The sequence below is a fragment of the Podarcis melisellensis genome (genome assembly GCF_964234715.1).
Source record: "Podarcis melisellensis genome assembly, chromosome: 10".
In the NCBI taxonomy this organism is placed as follows: domain Eukaryota; kingdom Metazoa; phylum Chordata; class Lepidosauria; order Squamata; family Lacertidae; genus Podarcis; species Podarcis melisellensis.
In genome coordinates, this window is record NC_138542.1 from 67,400,370 (window position 1) to 67,416,872 (window position 16,503).

The following is a 16,503-nucleotide window of genomic DNA, read 5'->3' on the forward strand; positions in this document are numbered from 1 at the left end:
TTTAAATATTCTGTTGGGAGCCACCCAGAGTGGCTGGGGAGAAATTAATAATAATAATAATAACAACAACAACAATAATTTCTAAAGTCCAATACTGTATTTGCAGTATTTCTCTTACTGCTTGTGGCTGGCTTTAAAAGGGAATTAAACAAACCCGTGAAGGATTAGGCTATAACAGGGGTAGGCAACCTAAGCCCTGTCGGCCGGATCCAGCCCAATCGCCTTCTCAATCCGGCCCGCAGACGGTCTGGGAATCAGCACATTTTTACCTGAGTAGAATGTGTCCTTTTATTTAAAATGCATCTCTGGGTTATTTGTGGGGCCTGCCTGGTGTTTTAATATGAGTAGACTGTGTGCTTTTATTTAAAATGCATCTCTTACTTCTTGTGGCCCTTCAACAATGCTTTATATGGTTTGTTTTCCCTTCCCAGAATGCAATGCTGCCATTCACAAGAAGTGCATTGACAAAGTAATAGCAAAGTGTACGGGATCAGCCATCAATAGCAGAGAAACCATGGTATGTATCTGAATGAAGTTCCTTTTTGTGAATCAGCTGAAGGTGGCCTGTATCTGAATGAAACTTTTTGTGAATCGGTTGAGGGTGGTGTGTATCTGAATGAAGGATTTTTTTGTGAATCAGTTGACAACACACTGGTTGCCAAGAGTTTGAAAACACCTTTCCTCATTAAAAAAAAAAAGGATTGGAGAAAATCATGGACCTCGAGGTAGGGACGTGCAGATAGATTTGGTGCCCTCTGCCAATTTCTCTTCTTCACAACAACGCTGTGAGGTAGGCTAGACGGACACAAATGGGACTACACAGTCACACGATGTGTAAACATGGCGTCTGCAAAGAATTTAAGCGAATTCCGTACGAATGGTGCAAAAAATCTCAACAACTCTGTGGGTGTCTGTCATGAATTTTACTTTCTGAACCCTACACAAGGGAAAGGAATGGCTCCAGAATTTTTGCTGCCTGGGGCAGATTAGAAAATGGGGTCCCCTGTTGTAGTCTATCGTCCCTAAGGCCCGCAAACTTACTTTGGCAGCAGAGACAGAAAATCCCACCAGCATCTCCTTGCAGCACTAAGAAATGCAATGCTAATAACTGCAACAATTTGCTATACTTTTATGACATCCAAAATTGACTGCCTGATGCTGTTGCCTCACTCTGCCTAATGATAGAGCCAGCACTGATGCCGTGGCTGAATGAACTCACCTATCCTGACCTAAGTCAGGCTCTCATGACGCCATTGTCTCTGTGAGTTGCCTTGGGCAAGATGTCATCCTTTCTCTTCTACTCCAAAATGACCTACTTCGCAGGCAAGCTGGATAAAATATTGGTGGAGAGAGGGAAGCTCCAGATGTTGCTGGACAGCAGTTCTCATTTCCCTGACGATTTGCCATGTTGGCTGGGGCTGATGGGAGCTGGAGTCTAACCACATCTGGATGTCCACAGCTTTCTCACCCCTGGTCTATTGTGAATGTTAAGCTGTGGGTGAACATATCAGACGACACAGCGATTCTTCAAACAGCTCTTGTTTATTCACAGGCCAGAACAGAACTGAACTGAAGGGTTCAGCCAGCCTGCTTATATAGAGCTCCACTAAAACGCAACAGTAACCATTTTCTGTAACTATCCAATCACTGAACGTCACTTTCAATCCCTTATTTGCATAACTATCTAAAGTATCCCCCTGCTGGCCCAGGGTGAGAACTTCAGTATATAACAGTGAAAGTGAGGGACAACATTTTATTACAGTCACTGCAGAACCCATGAAATTGTTTATAATTCCTTGTTCAATTCATTTGCACTGGAACTGTTTGTATTTGCAAAAGAGGAACTGCTTAAAGGCTTGAACCCCTTCAGTTTTGTATGTATTTGCAACACCAGAAGCAGGCCGTGTGCGTCCTCTGACCTCGTCCTCTCTCTCTCTCTCTCTCTCTCTCTCTCTCTCTCTCTCTCTCTCTCTCTCTCTCTCTCTCTCACTTTTGCAGTTCCACAAAGAGAGATTTAAGATTGACATGCCCCACCGATTTAAGGTCTACAATTACAAAAGCCCAACGTTCTGCGATCACTGCGGCACCCTGCTCTGGGGTCTGGCGCGGCAGGGTTTGAAATGTGATGGTAAGTCCAGGGACTCAGCTATAGAGCTACAAATATAACATGAATAGAACGCAACCCACAGCGCTGCCTCTGTGCACCCGCGGTTTGCGATTCGCCGCTTCTGCGCATGCACGTGACGGCATTTTGCGCTTCTGCGCATGCGCGAGCGACGAAACCTGGCAGTAACCCTTTCCAGTACTTCCCGGTCGCCTCGGGACGCAACCTGAAAAAACGTATCATGAAGCAAACATAACATGAGGTATGACTGTATTATTATTATGAGGAATGGTTGAAGGAGCTCGGTTTGTTTAGCCCGGAAAAGAGGAGACTGAGAGGATATCAAGGATATAAAATATCTCAAGGGCTGTCACATGGAAGATGGAACAAGCTTGTTTCCTCCTGTTTTGGACGGTAGGACTCAAACCAATAGCTTCAAGAATCTCAAGGAGATTCTGACTAAAGAACAGGAATAATGTTCTGAGGGTAAGAGCTGTTTGGCAGGGGAAGAGACTTCCTTGGAAGGTTGTGGAATCTCCTCCCTTGGAGGTTTCTGAGCAGAGGTTCGATGGCCAATTGTCCTGGATGCTTTAGTTGAGTTTCCTGCATTGCAAGGGGTTGGACCAGATGACGCTCACAGTCCCTTCCAACCCTACAATTCTAAGATTCCATGACAGATTTTCCACCCCAGTTTGTAACAGAAGGGGAAAGAGCAGAGGGAGATAGGAGGAGATAGGAATCATCCTTCTGATAGTACAGTTCTCAGTGGGGAGGACCAGAGTTGAGCCTGCTTTCCTGGTTGCCACTTCTCAGATGAGAGACCTACAGAGAACGTTAGGTAAAGGCTGGCAGCAGGATCAGGTCATTGATAACCATAGTTATCCTAAACCATAGTTTAACTGTGTGCTGGATGAAAAAGAAAGAGCTGTTTGACAGTGGAATGGTGTGCTGGGCCTGGGGGTAACCCGTGAAACGCGGTCCAGAACTGGTCCAGAATCCAAAGGTTCTGCTGGGAGTCAGTCCGACAGGGCCAAGGCAGGACACAAGGCAGCAAACCAGGCAAGGACAGGTACAGGATCTCAGGCAGGATCTGGCATACAGCAATGTTGCTCCCGCAACCTGGGGCAGGGTCCGACAGCCTTTTATCTTTGTTGGGGTAATAGCCGGTCCTGATCCCCCGGCGACTCACCTCGCTGTTTCGCCCGAAGGCGAGCACTCCTCCTGCTAGTACTCAGATCTCTCCTTCTCTCAGACCTTAGTCTCTGCAGCTCAGGAGACGTCAGTGAGTTACTAGACCCAGGAGCTGCCTCAGCCTCTCCTGACTCAACTGGTAGTGGAGCAGCTGTAAGTGATGGCCCAGCTGAAGGCAACGAGGTAATCCCCGCATCTGGAACCAGGGCAGGCTCAGGCCCCTGACTTAGCCCAGCTGGTGCTTGTTGCAGAGGAACCTGTGCAGACTGGGACTCTTCAGGCCCCAGACTTGGTTCAGATGATGCCAGAGGCAAAGGATCCGGTGTGGACTGAGACTCCTCTGGTTCCGAGTCCGAGCCCAAGTCCCAGGCCATCACAAACGGTCTCCCTTGGGAGGTGGCGGACTCTCCTTCCTTGCAGGTTTTTAAGCAGAGGCTTGGATGGCCATCTGTCATGGATGCTTGAGTTAAGATTGCTGCATTGCAGGGGGTTGGACTAGATGACCCTTGGGGTCCCTTCCAACTGTATTATTTCATGATTCCGCATACCAGTTGGTGGAAACCGCAGGAGGGGATGGTACTCTTGGGACTGGGTCCAGCCTGAAGGTTTCCCACTGGGTGGCCACTGCAAGACCAGGAGGCTGGACTCATTGCACCATTGGCCTGACCCAGCGGGCTCTTCTAATGTTCTTAACCTGTGGACTGGATTCTCTTAACGTTGCCAGAACCTCACCTGCTGACTCAATGCCTTCCTTGCAGCCTGTGCCATGAACGTCCACCACAAGTGCCAAGCCAAAGTGGCAAACCTCTGCGGCATCAACCAGAAGCTCATGGCGGAAGCGCTGCAACTGATCGAGAGCCGGCAACAGGTGGGCAAGCAGCGGCGTTCTTTGGCTCCTCTGGGGCAAAAAAGCACAGAAGGCTGGGGGCTTATGTATATTTCTTTGTACTTGCCACCTCTACAAAAGAGGATGTCCCATTCTCCCTCTGAATTTATTTAGTTGGTTTGAAGTATCAGATGAAATGGGGGCTGGATTCCTCCCTTGCCCCTGCCATCCAACTTTAGCAGGTGGGTGGGGCTGCCCCACCTGTCCATCATCTGACGCCAACCTCATTATGACATCGGGTGGCAACTTCAAAGCGGGCCCCTTTGCTGTGGGTGCCAATCAGCTCATCGGTGCCAGGAGAAACTTCAAAGGGCTTTGCTTCTGGTAACAATCAGCTGATGGTTGGTGACAACAAGCCATTTGAAGTCCATTTGCAAGCGATCCAAAGAGATAATTTGGAGATTGCTGACAGTACCGATCAGGATACAAAGACGTCCGTTGACTAGGGCGCTCTTGATGATCCTGCTTGCAGTGTTCTCCAAGTTTCTGGTTGCCACAATGGAGACTCTGCCCTACCTTCACCATCAGAGGCAGCAACCGTCTACTAGCTGTTGGAAGCCACAAGAGTGGCTGTTGTGCTCATGTTCTCCTTGTTTCCCATGGGCAACTAGTGGGCTACTGTGAGAATAGGATGCTGGAATAGAGGGGCCATTTACCTGATCCTGTAGGCTATTATTATTATTATTATTTTACAGCTGGCACCTTCAAAGTGAAATGAAATGAAATACTTTATTGTCACTTGTACAACTTGTATACAGTGAGATTACTCGAGCACCCCCCACTCAGCTCTCTTATTCTTAATTCCCCTCGTTTACTGACACACACACACCAAACCCAAAAGTCAGTTGCCCTGTTGTTATCTTTTCATTCAGCAGCCTAACAGCCCAGGGATAGAAGCTGTTCTTTACCCTGTTGGTGTGACTAATCGTGCTTCTATATCTTCTGCCCGAGGGCAAGAGATCAAGAAAGTGCCAGCCAGGTCATCTTTCCCTCGTTGGGCAAAAACTCATCTTCTTCTCACGGCCAGCCCAACTCTTTGACAAGTTGCTAAGAAGTGTGTTTGTTTCTGTGTGTGACCTGCATTCTGGTTGTAGGGTGTTTTCCGTGGTTGTAGGGTGTCATCTATGGACAAACTCCATCAATTGTTGTTGTTTTTTTAGTTTCCAATCTTGTGCCCCATACTAGATCCCACACTTGTACAGTGTCCAGCAAGCATGCTACGTGATTCATTCCTTTACTCCTTTTTACCATGAGGCAGGCTAGAAGCTTGCGGGAGTCAGAGAAGATCTTGAGAGAAGGACCTGTGGAAATTGTCTTCCCTGACAAAGACCCGACGCCCGCTGTTCCTCCTGTGCCAGCACCTCCAGCAGGGAAAAAAGGTTCTGTATTTTATCATTTGAGTAAAGGTAAAGGGACCCCTGACCATTAGGTCCAGTCTTGGCTGACTCTGGGTTGCGGTGCTCATCTCGCTTTATTGGCCGAGGGAGCCGGCGTACAGCTTCTGGGTCATGTGGCCAGCATGACTAAGTCGCTTCTGGCGAACCAGAGCAGCTCACGGAATCACCATTTACCTTCCTGCCAGAGTGGTACCTATTTATCTACTTGCACTTGATGTGCTTTCGAACTGCTAGGTTGGTGGGAGCAGGGACCGAGCAACAGGAGCTCACCCCGTCGTGGGGATTAGAACCACCGACCTTCTGATCTGCAAGCCCTAGGCTCTGTGGTTTAACCCATAGCACCACCCGCGTCTCAGTTATCGTTTGAGTAGCCACCTTATTTAGCAGTCTCCTTGGTCTATATATATGCTTCTGGCTTTAAACATTTACCTGCCAAATATTGAGAAAGGAGATAAAACAGGGACCTATACAAGACAAGGCCTGCAGTCAATGGAAAGGATGACCTCAGAAGGTGATGGATTCTCCCTCACTGGAGACTTTTAGCAAAGGTTGGATGGCCACCAACCAAGGGTTCTTGAACTGATATTCCCTTTATTTCAGGGGTAGGACTAGATGACCCTGAAGGACCCTTCCAACTCTATGACTCCTGCACAGAGTGGAATGTGAATAACAATATTAATCTAAGGGTGATTCATTATTCCCAAGCTCCACTGAAAACAATGAACCACCCTTAGATTAGTATTGTTATTCACGTTCCACCTTTCCTCCAAGGTGTTCAAGATGGTGGACACGGTTTTTCCCCTCCCCCTTTTATCTTCACAACAATATTTGTCAAAATTACAAATACCCAAATACAGACAGTCATTTACCCTCGCTAGATTCAATGTGCTGCCATCTGCCTTATTGCAGGGCAGATTCGAGGGTAAACCATACGTGGAATGAGTCTGCCCCTGCGGCTTGATGGAGGTAGAAACTGTCTCTCATGTCTTGTTACGCTTCCGTTTCTACGGGGATATACGCTCGGTATTTATCACTCCCGTTATACAGAAATCTCCAAATGGGTCTGAACTTCAATGTCTAAAACTCCTGGTAGAGGACAAGGATCTAGAGATCACGCCAAGGGTGGCCAAATTCTGTGCGACTGCCATAAAACCTAGGGAACAAGCTGTGCTACCAAAATGACTAAGGTTTTAAATGATAATTTTAGGTTATCTTTTAGTGATCAAGATTTAATATATGTATTTTTTAACTGCTGCTATATCTGAATTGTCTCTGTTATACCCAATTGCAATTCAATGTATTCCTGTTGTGTTTTATGATATTCCTGACCTGGAACCAGTCTGTGACCGTAATAATAAAATTCTATTCTTCACAACAACCTTGTGAAGTGGGTTAGGCTGAGAGACAGTCCCCATCCCACAGCCGCCCAAAACTGTGTCCCAGAAACACAGACGAGAGTTTCAGATGGCTTAAGCCAGCCAGCCAAGCTGCATCTGTCCCAGGTTACACTTCGCCACAAATTTGGTGGTTGGGTGGGAAGAGTGGTGCAATGGGGTGCGTTCCCAGAAGCAGTTAAGTCTCGTCAATGCAATGGGGAGATCTCTTTCAGTTAACACAACTCCACTGGGATCCATTGCAGAGCCTCAGGGAGTTTCCTGGGAATCCCCTGCGGAAGACGTCCCGGGTCCCGATTCCCCGGTGGAACTGGAACCAAGGAAAGACCTCCCCGCTCAGCTGCCGAAGTTTACCATAGATGATTTTGTTTTGCACAAAATGTTGGGCAAAGGAAGTTTTGGCAAGGTAAGGAGTGAAAGCGAGAACAGGAGACACAATGTACTGTTGGTGTGGTGTTGTTTTTTTATACAAAAACAAAGCCCTACTTGAATTAAATACAAAATACCACATACAATTTATGGATTACTGTAGTACAGTGGACGCTCGGGTTGTGAACGTGATCCATGCCACCCGCAGTGTTCGCAACCTGCAGCACATTTGCACACGCGCAGGTTGTGATTCAGCGCTTCTGCGCATGCGCAAAGCGCGATTTAGCACTTCTGTGCATGCACGACCGCCAGAACCCGGAAGTAACCCGTTCTGGTATTTCCGGCTTTTGGCGGTCCATAACCCAAAAAAATGCAACTTGAAGCGTCTGTAACCCGAGGTATGACTGTACAGTAGAACAGAAAACCAGGGTTGTATTAACCATTAAACAAGAGCAGGGAACCTCGATCCACACACTTCTTGCTCTTGACACTCTTCCTAGGCCATATTGCCTCCCCAGGCTATACCCCTTCTCCCCAGCCCTCAAGACTACAGTCTGCACTCTCCCTAAGAGTTTTTACCTGGTTGGAATGTGTCCCTGAACTGAGATAATGTCTCTTGCTTGTCTGGGAGGAGGTGTGTGCATATAAATCTCTGGCTTTTGCATAGCTTGCAAGTAACTTAAAAAGGTAAAGGGGCCCCTGACCATTAGGTCCAGTCATGGCCGACTCTGGGGTTGCGGCGCTCATCTTGCTTTATTGGCCGAGGGAGCCGGCGTACAGCTTCCAGGTCATGTGGCTAGCATGACTACGCCGCTTCTGGCGAACCAGAGCAGCGCACGGAAACACCATTTACCTTCCCGCCAGAGCGGTACCTATTTATCTACTTGCACTTTGATGTGCTTTTGAACTGCTAGGTTGGCAGGAGCAGGGACTGAGCAACGGGAGCTCACCCCGTCACAGGGATTTGAACCGCTGACCTTCTGATCAGCAAGCCCTAGGCTCTGTGGTTTAACCCACAGCGCCACCCGCGTCCACAATAAAACTGACACCTGTTGCTCCACCCACCTATTCCTTTGGCCCCGCCCACACGGCCTCTGAAAGCTCACCCACAAAAGAGAGTGGCCCTTGAGTCGGGAAGTGCTCCCCATCCCTGCACGACACCTTGGCTACTCGCTTTCAAATCGGTCTTTGCAAACATAGGGACTAGAAACTTGATAAACATTCCATCTGAGGTTTTTGGTTAATTCTGCACTCAATTCTGAATTGCGCGGCTTTGCTTGACCTTGCCATGAATCGCAGCGTTTTGCAGTACCCTGGTTTTATTTATTTTTGCCCAGGTCTTCCTTGTTGAGCTGAAGGACACGAACCAGTTTTTTGCCATGAAAGCTTTGAAGAAGGAGGTGGTGCTGATGGACGATGATGTTGAATGTACCATGGTGGAAAGGCGGGTCCTCTCTCTGGCTTGGGGACACCCGTTCCTCACTCACGTCTTCTGTACATTCCAGACAAAGGTAACCAATTTCTTTCCTATTCACTCAGAATAGAGATTCTCATACTGTCTGCCTTCAGGACCCACTTGAGAAGGTCCACCAGTCACAAAATGGCAGCCAGTGGGGCATGGTTTTTAGATGTGTTACATACGCTTCAGGTTACAGACTCTGCTAACCCAGAAATATTACCTCGGGTTAAGAACTTTACCTCAGGATGAGAACAGAAATTGTGCAGTGGCAGCAGGAGGCCCCATTAGCTAAAGTGGTACCTCAGGTTAAGAACAGTTTCAGGTTAAGACCGGACCTCCAGAATGATTTACCGTAAATTCTTAACCCAAGGTACCACTGTAATAATAATAATAATAATAATTTTTTAATTTATACCCCGCCCTCCCCAGCCAAGAACGGGCTCAGGGCGGCTAACACCAGGTATAAAAACAATTGATTAAACCACAACTTAAAAACAAGATTAAAATACAACATTAAAATGCAGCCTCATTTCAGTAGCAACTCAAATCAAAAACTTTTTGAGGATGAAAACGTCAAATCTTCACCAAGGCCAACTATCCAAACTGGTCCTACATGGGCCAGAACAAAAGCCAGGGAAGTCCCCAAATAGGAGTTCCATCACAGAAGGAGAAAGGAAAAAGGAAGGGCCGTCTTATCCATAAGCGCTAGGGGTGCGGAGCACCCGGGTGCCGGGCTCTCAGAGTCTGGGGCCCGAGAGTTGAGTCGGGGAAGAGCCCGCCCGTCGGTCGGAGCGTTGCGGCAGGTTCTTCTGCTGCGGGCAGCTCTGCGCCACGGGTTCGGGGGTGACCGAGCCAGCGAGACACTGAGGCGGCTGGCTGGCACTGCCCTCCTGTGTGTCTGGGACTGGGCAACCAAGGGGAGGTGCCGGGCGAATCTTTGCACCCCGGTGCCACATATGTTTAAGACAGCCCTGCCTCCAGGCACCCACATGTGTGGGTTGAACAGACAAAGAAATTCAGCTTAAAAGAGTTTCGAGTCCCATCCTTGGCAGAAAATACTGGAAGCAAGCTGGCTCCCCCTTTTTTTAACAAAGAATCCTACAACAGACTGAGAAGTAAGTTTAAAGCACACTTTACTTACTCATAATCATTCCTTGGTTCTCAGATGCAACAGCATTAAAAACTATACAGGTAAAATGCTTATATTTACAGTAGAAGCAGCCTCAGGCATGTGCCTGAGCTGAAGCAACCGGATATATGTCTGCTCCCAGAAAGAGGGAGAGAGAAAGGATCACAAAATGCTGGGTGCTCTTTCCTCCTCAGGAGAGGAGGGGAAATGATATCACACAGAGCCCTCTCTATCAATTACATGTCTGTGGTCTGGGTCCGCCTATCAGCAATATAGCTCTGTGGTCTTAACCCCTTCACATGCTAACTAGCAAGAATATGCATTAGATTTGGTTGATAATTTCCCACAATGATAGACTTCCATCTTCAGCTAGTATTTTTTGGAGAATGGGGTTTAACAGCATATCCACACTTCCCTTTGTCCCATGATTTCTAGACACTTTCTCTGGGAAAACCACCTGTAAAATGGGTATCATAAATCCTCTGGTTTCTCTTCAGATCGTATAAATCTTTCGCCTTTTATCATGAATCCAACCATTTGAGTTTCCCCAAGAAAAAGCTGTCACTAAGGCAATGTTCCATTTCTTTTCTTCTGTCATCTGTTGCCCCAAAGACCATTTCATGATTATGATTATGATTTTAAGCCTTTTTTGTCATTTACTAGGAAAACCTCTTTTTTGTAATGGAATATCTCAACGGGGGTGACCTGATGTTTCACATCCAGATCTGCCACAAGTTTGACATTGGCCGAGCGAGGTAAGTTGGGGTCTGTTTTTGCTGCACATTCCTGGAGAGACAGAGAATCTGCTTAAGCGTACCATCGGTGATATGGTACAGTCCTTGCAAGAGTAGATCATCTAGAAATTCATGATATTTAGAGTCGGGATCATTGCAGTTTACTTTCTCCTTAGGGCCACATTCATGCCAAACATTTAAACCAGCCTTTCTCAACTTGTGCGTCCCCAGGTGTTGTTGGACTACAACTCCCATCATCCTTGAGCTCTGGCCATACTAGCTAGGAATGATGGGAGTTGTAGTCCAACAACATCTGGGGACCCACAGGTTGAGAAAAGCTGGTTTAAAGCATCATGACAGCACTTTAAAGGGGCATGGCATTCCCCCAGCAAAGAATTCTGGGAGCTGTAGTTTCTTAAGGGTGCTAAGAGTTGTGAGGAGACTCCTCAGTCCCCTCACAGAACTACAATTCCCAGAGTTCCCTGTGAAGAGGGATTTTGCTGAGGCCAGAGAGGGCTGAAGACTGGAGTTGCCCATTGGCAGCTCTTTACAGGAATGTTCTCCATTTGCAGGCTACTTTTTTAAAAAAAACTTGGGGGCGTTTTCAAGCACACACACACAAACACACCCAATGCCTGCTGAGGTGGTACATTCCCACCAGAGGGTTATCCCATGTTGGAAGCTCTTTCTGTTTCTCTTCTTATGCAAAGGATGCTTTTAATTTATTTTTTAGTTTGTAAAACACGCATCAAGGACAGGGGGAACTATCTGGGCAGCATACAAAATAAACATCTCAATTTTAAACAGAAAGCAGCAGGCAGGGACGCCAACTTGTGCTTATGGGTGCCCAATGGCACCAATGAGGTAATGTGACGTCATGACATCATGTTACATCAACATGGCGCAGAGGCACTTCTGAGGCCTGGCAGGACCTCAGACATGAAGAAGAAGAATAAGAAGAGTTTGGATTTGATATCCCGCTTTATCACTACCCTAAGGAGTCTCAAAGTGGCTAGCAACCTCCTTTCCCTTCCTCCCCCACAACAAACACCCTGTGAGGTGTGTGAGGCTGAGAGACTTCAGAGAAGTGTGACTAGCCCAAGGTCACCCAGCAGCTGCATGTGGAGGAGCAGGGAAGCGAACCCGGTTCACCAGATTACGAGTCTACTGCTCTTAACCACTACACCACACTGGCTCTCACAGGGCCTTAGAGATCACACCCAAGGCCTGGGAAACCTCTGACACAACTTTTGGTAGAAACTGGCAGTCGCTTCAAAGCCTGCGCTGTGGGTGCCAAGCACCCACAAAAAAAAATGTTTGTGGGTGCCCAGGCTCCCAAGGCCCCCTATAGTTGGCACCTATGGCAGCACCCGTTTAATAATAAGAATAAGAATAAGAATAAGAATAAGAATTTATTTATACCCCACCCATCTGGCTGGGTTTCCAAAGTCACTCTGGGTGGCTTCCAACAGAACACTAAAATACAATAATACATTAAAAGCTTTCCTAAACAGGGCTGCCTTCAGATGCCTTCTAAAAGTCTGGTAGTTGTTTTTCTCTTTGACATCTGGTTGAACTGTTTTGTTTTAGAAAGCTGTGGTAAAAAGCTACTTCCATGGACCCTCTTTTATTCGGCTGCTCCAGAGCACCGAGTCCCCAAAATAAAATAAAACACTAGCCTGAATCACATGAATGTAAAAAAAAACCCAAAAAACCTAGAAGGTAAACACCAACCAAAGATTTAAAAATGAATTGAGGCATGATTAAAACAAATAGAACAAAGCAAATAAAATAAGCCCTGGTACCTCTGGGGATAATTTTTTAAAAAATCAATATTGAAACCGCTTTAGGGCTTTGTTTGGATTGAAGAGCGACTTGAAGTAAATTATTCATTAGAGCCGGGTGAGCGAAGGTGACTTTGGGTGTATAAATCCGCCTGGCCTTCCTCTGCAATTCCAGAGTTGGATTTCTAAAAAACGTGGCCTGGCAAGAATTCCACCACTCTGCTTTTCCCTGTCATGCGGCAGGGTGGCAAAGGGAAGCCCTGGCTGAGTTTGCCCCCTTGTGTGCAAGTCCCCAATGGCGAGGCTGTGAAAGAACTTCTGACAAGACAGAAGTACTGTGACAAGACAGAAGTACTGTTTTGGGGGGACAGGAGGCGGACAGGTGTGGAGGATTCCCTGGTCCTGAATGGGGTAACTGTGCCCATGAAGGACCAGGTGCGCAGCCTGGGAGTCATTTTGGACTCACAGCTGTCCATGGAGGCGCAGGTCAATTCTGTGTCCAGGGCAGCTGTCTACCAGCTCCATCTGGTACGCAGGCTGAGACCCTCCCTGCCCACCGACTGTCTCGCCAGAGTGGTGCATGCTCTGGCTATCTCCCGCTTGGACTACTGCAACGCGCTCTACGTGGGGCTACCTTTGAAGGTGACCTGGAAACTGCAACTAATCCAGAATGCAGCAGCTAGACTGGTGACTGGGAGCAGCCGCCGAGACCATATAACACCGGTCTTGAAAGACCTACATTGGCTCCCAGTATGTTTCTGAGCACAATTCAAAGTGTTGGTGCTGACCTTTAAAGCCCTAAACAGCCTCAGTCCAGTATATCTGAAGGAGTGTCTCCACCCCCATCGTTCTACCCGGACACTGAGGTAGATTCATTCAGGACAGGAAAAAGAAAGTGTCCCGTAACAGAGCACCTAATTTAAGCAGTGGAACTCACTGCAACATGATTTGAGGATGGCCACTGTCTTAGGATGGAGGATAGGTCTGTCAATGGCTGTTATGAAATGAGGCCTTTATTATTTATTAAATATGAACCAATAAAATTAAGCCCGACCTGTCTCTGATTTTCTCAGGTTTTATGCTGCTGAAATCATTTGCGGCTTGCAGTTCCTTCATTCTCAAGGAATCATATACAGGTAGGAATTTTATCCTTGGTGGAGAGACAAAGAATAATACAATCATAGAATTGCAGAGCTCAAAGGGACCCTGAGGGGCATCCAGTCCAACCCCCAGAAACGCAGGAATTTCAACATGCAGTTGTTGACATCCGTCTGTCTCAGGAGATAACGGCGGAGTGCACTTTTAGGAGAGAAGTCAAACAGCTGAAGAGTTACAGCGCCTGCTGTGGCTGTTGAGACCGAGATATGAGAGACATGTTTTGTTGCAGCTGGGGCAGAAGAAGGTGTCCGGTGGTGCTGCTGCAGGTGCACCAGGGCATTTCTTCTCTGTGTGCTCCTCCCAGCGGTCATTCCTCCTCAGCTCTTCCCCACAATTGGTTGTTGTTTAGTCATTTAGTCGTGTCCAACTCTTCATGACCCCCCTGGACCAGAGCACGTGAGGCACTCCTGTCTTCCACTGCCTCCCACAGTTTGGTCAAACTCATGTTTGAAGCTTTGAGAACACTGTCCAACCATCTCCTCCTCTGTCGTCCCCTTCTCCTTGTGCCCTCCACCTTTCCCAACACCAGGGTCTTTTCCAGGGAATCTTCTCTTCTCATGAGGTGGCCAAAGTATTGGAGCCTCAGCTTCAGGATCTGTCCTTCCAGTGAGCACTCAGGGCTGATTTCCTTCAGAATGGAGAGGTTTGATCTTCTTGCAGTCCATGGGACTCTCAAGAGTCTCCTCCAGCACCAGAATTCAAAAGCATCCATTCTTTGGCGATCAGCCTTCTTTATGGTGCAGCTCTCACTTCCATACATCACTACTGGGAAAACCATAGCTTTTACTATACGGACCTTCATTGGCAAGGTGATGTCTCTGCTTTTTAAGATGCTGTCTAGATTTGTCATTGCTTTTCTCCCAAGAAGCAGGCGTCTTTTAATTCTGTGGCTGCTGTCACCATCTGCAGTGATCATGGAGCCCAAGAAAGTAAACTCTCTCACTGCCTCCATATCTTTCCCTTCTATTTACCAGGAGGTGATGGGACCAGTGGCCATGATCTTCGTTTTTTTGATGTTGAGCTTCAGACCATATTTTGTGCTCTCCTCTTTCACCCTCATTAAAAGGTTCTGTAATTCCTCCTCACTTTCTGCCATCAAGGTTGTGTCATCTGCATATCTGAGGTTGTTGATATTTCTTCCGGCAATCTTAATTCCGGCTAGGGATTCATCCAGCCCAGCCTTTCGCATGATGAATTCTGCATATAAGTTAAATAAGCAGGGAGACAATATACAGCCTTGTCGTACTCCTTTCCCAATTTTGAACCAATCAGTTGTTCCATATCCAGTTCTAACTGTAGCTTCTTGTCCACAATACAACCCCACAATACCGGGACTTGTACCCGATACAACTTAACAATTGTTCTGTGTATATACAGCACATACTGATTAGATAACACATCGAGTCTTTCAAGAAAAGAGCCTTTTCAGAGATGTCGCCTGATCTTGCCTTGCAGAGACCTGAAGCTTGACAACGTTCTCCTAGACAAGGAAGGGCACATCAAGATTGCTGATTTTGGGATGTGCAAAGAGCACATGGGAGGGGACGCCAAGACAAGCACATTCTGTGGAACCCCCGATTATATTGCACCGGAGGTAAGTGGGGCTATTCGCCGTGGCAACCAATGGAACTTCCCAGACCAGAGGCAGAATATCTCTGAATAACAGGGGTTGGGTGCAAATGGAAGAGAAGGGTTCAGGCTTTTGTGCCCACCAATAAGCTTCCTGGAGGTATCTGGGTGCTTGGTGTAGGGAATGCAATGCTCAAGGTCATGGGGTATCTTGTGGGCCTCCAGCTGTGGTTGGACTTCAACCTCTATCACCCCAGCCAGCATGGTCAACAGGCAAAGGCACAGCAGGGCTGAAGCTCAGTGGTAGAATCATAGAATTGTAGGGTTGGAAGGGACCCCAAGGATCATCTAGTCCAACCCCCTGAAGTGCAGGAATCTCAACTAAAGTATCCATGGCAGGTGACCATCCAGCCTCCAAGGAAGGAGAGCCCATCACCTTCCAAGGGGGTCCATTCCAGCTCTTACCGTCAGAAAGTTCTTCCTGATGTTTCGTTGGAATCGCCTTTCTTGTAACTTGAATCCAGGTCCTACTCTCCAGAGCAGGAGAAAACAAGCTTGTTCTCTCTTCCATGTGACATCCCTTGAGATATTTGAAGATGGCTAGCATAATTGGGGATGCAGGTGGAGCTGTGGGTTAAACCACAAAGCCTAGGACTTGCTGATCAGAAGGTTGGCTGTTCGAATCCCCGTAACGGGGTGAGCTCCCGTTGCTCGGTCCCTGCTCCTGCCCACCTAGCAGTTCGAAAGCACATCAAAGTGCAAGTAGATAAATAGGTACTGCTCTGGCAGGAAGGTAAACGGCGTTTCCATGCGCTGCTCTGGTTCACCAGAAGCGGCTTAGTCATGCTGGCCACATGACCTGGAAGCTGTACGCCGGCTCCCTCGGCCAATAAAGCGAGATGAGCGCCGCAAGCCCAGAGTGGGTCACGACTGGACGTAATGGTCAGGGGTCCCTTTACCTTTTTACCATAATTGGTCTCTTCTTTTCCAGGCTAAACATACCCAACTCCCTCAACCGTTCCTCATAAGGCTTGGTTTCCAGACCCTTGATCATCTTGGTAGAGCATCTGATTAACATAGAGTACCATATTTTTCACCCTATAGGACGCACTTTTTCCCCTCCAAAAATGAAGGGGAAATGTGTGTGCGTCCTATGGGGTGAATGCAGGCTTTCGCTGAAGCCTGGAGAGCGAGAGGGGTCAGTGCGGACCAACCCCTCTCGCTCTCCAGGCTTCAGGAAGCTATCCGCAAGCCTGGGGAGCCCGACAGGGGTTCCCGCTGGGCTTGCAAGGCTTGCGGATAGCAGCCTGTTCTGGGGTCGGGGGAAGC

At 47.7% G+C, this 16,503-nt stretch overlaps 1 protein-coding gene and 1 long non-coding RNA gene across 3 annotated transcripts in view; both read left to right on the forward strand.

Annotated features, from left to right (window-relative positions):
* The window catches only part of PRKCQ (protein kinase C theta), a 54,622-nt gene that overhangs the window by 30,178 nt on the left and 7,941 nt on the right, over window positions 1–16,503 (forward strand). The window contains exons 7-15 of one of the 2 annotated variants that reach the window (XM_081926972.1): window positions 432–517; window positions 1,999–2,128; window positions 4,054–4,163; window positions 5,440–5,587; window positions 7,218–7,378; window positions 8,679–8,852; window positions 10,593–10,684; window positions 13,521–13,583; window positions 15,061–15,199. In XM_081926972.1, coding sequence (XP_081783098.1) covers window positions 432–517; window positions 1,999–2,128; window positions 4,054–4,163; window positions 5,440–5,587; window positions 7,218–7,378; window positions 8,679–8,852; window positions 10,593–10,684; window positions 13,521–13,583; window positions 15,061–15,199 — 1,103 coding nt within the window. The remainder of the gene's footprint in view (window positions 1–431; window positions 518–1,998; window positions 2,129–4,053; window positions 4,164–5,439; window positions 5,588–7,217; window positions 7,379–8,678; window positions 8,853–10,592; window positions 10,685–13,520; window positions 13,584–15,060; window positions 15,200–16,503) is intronic. The other variant, XM_081926973.1, reaches the window with a different exon arrangement.
* LOC309378846 overlaps window positions 1–16,503 on the forward strand; it is a 180,156-nt gene that overhangs the window by 15,809 nt on the left and 147,844 nt on the right. The window lies entirely within an intron of this gene.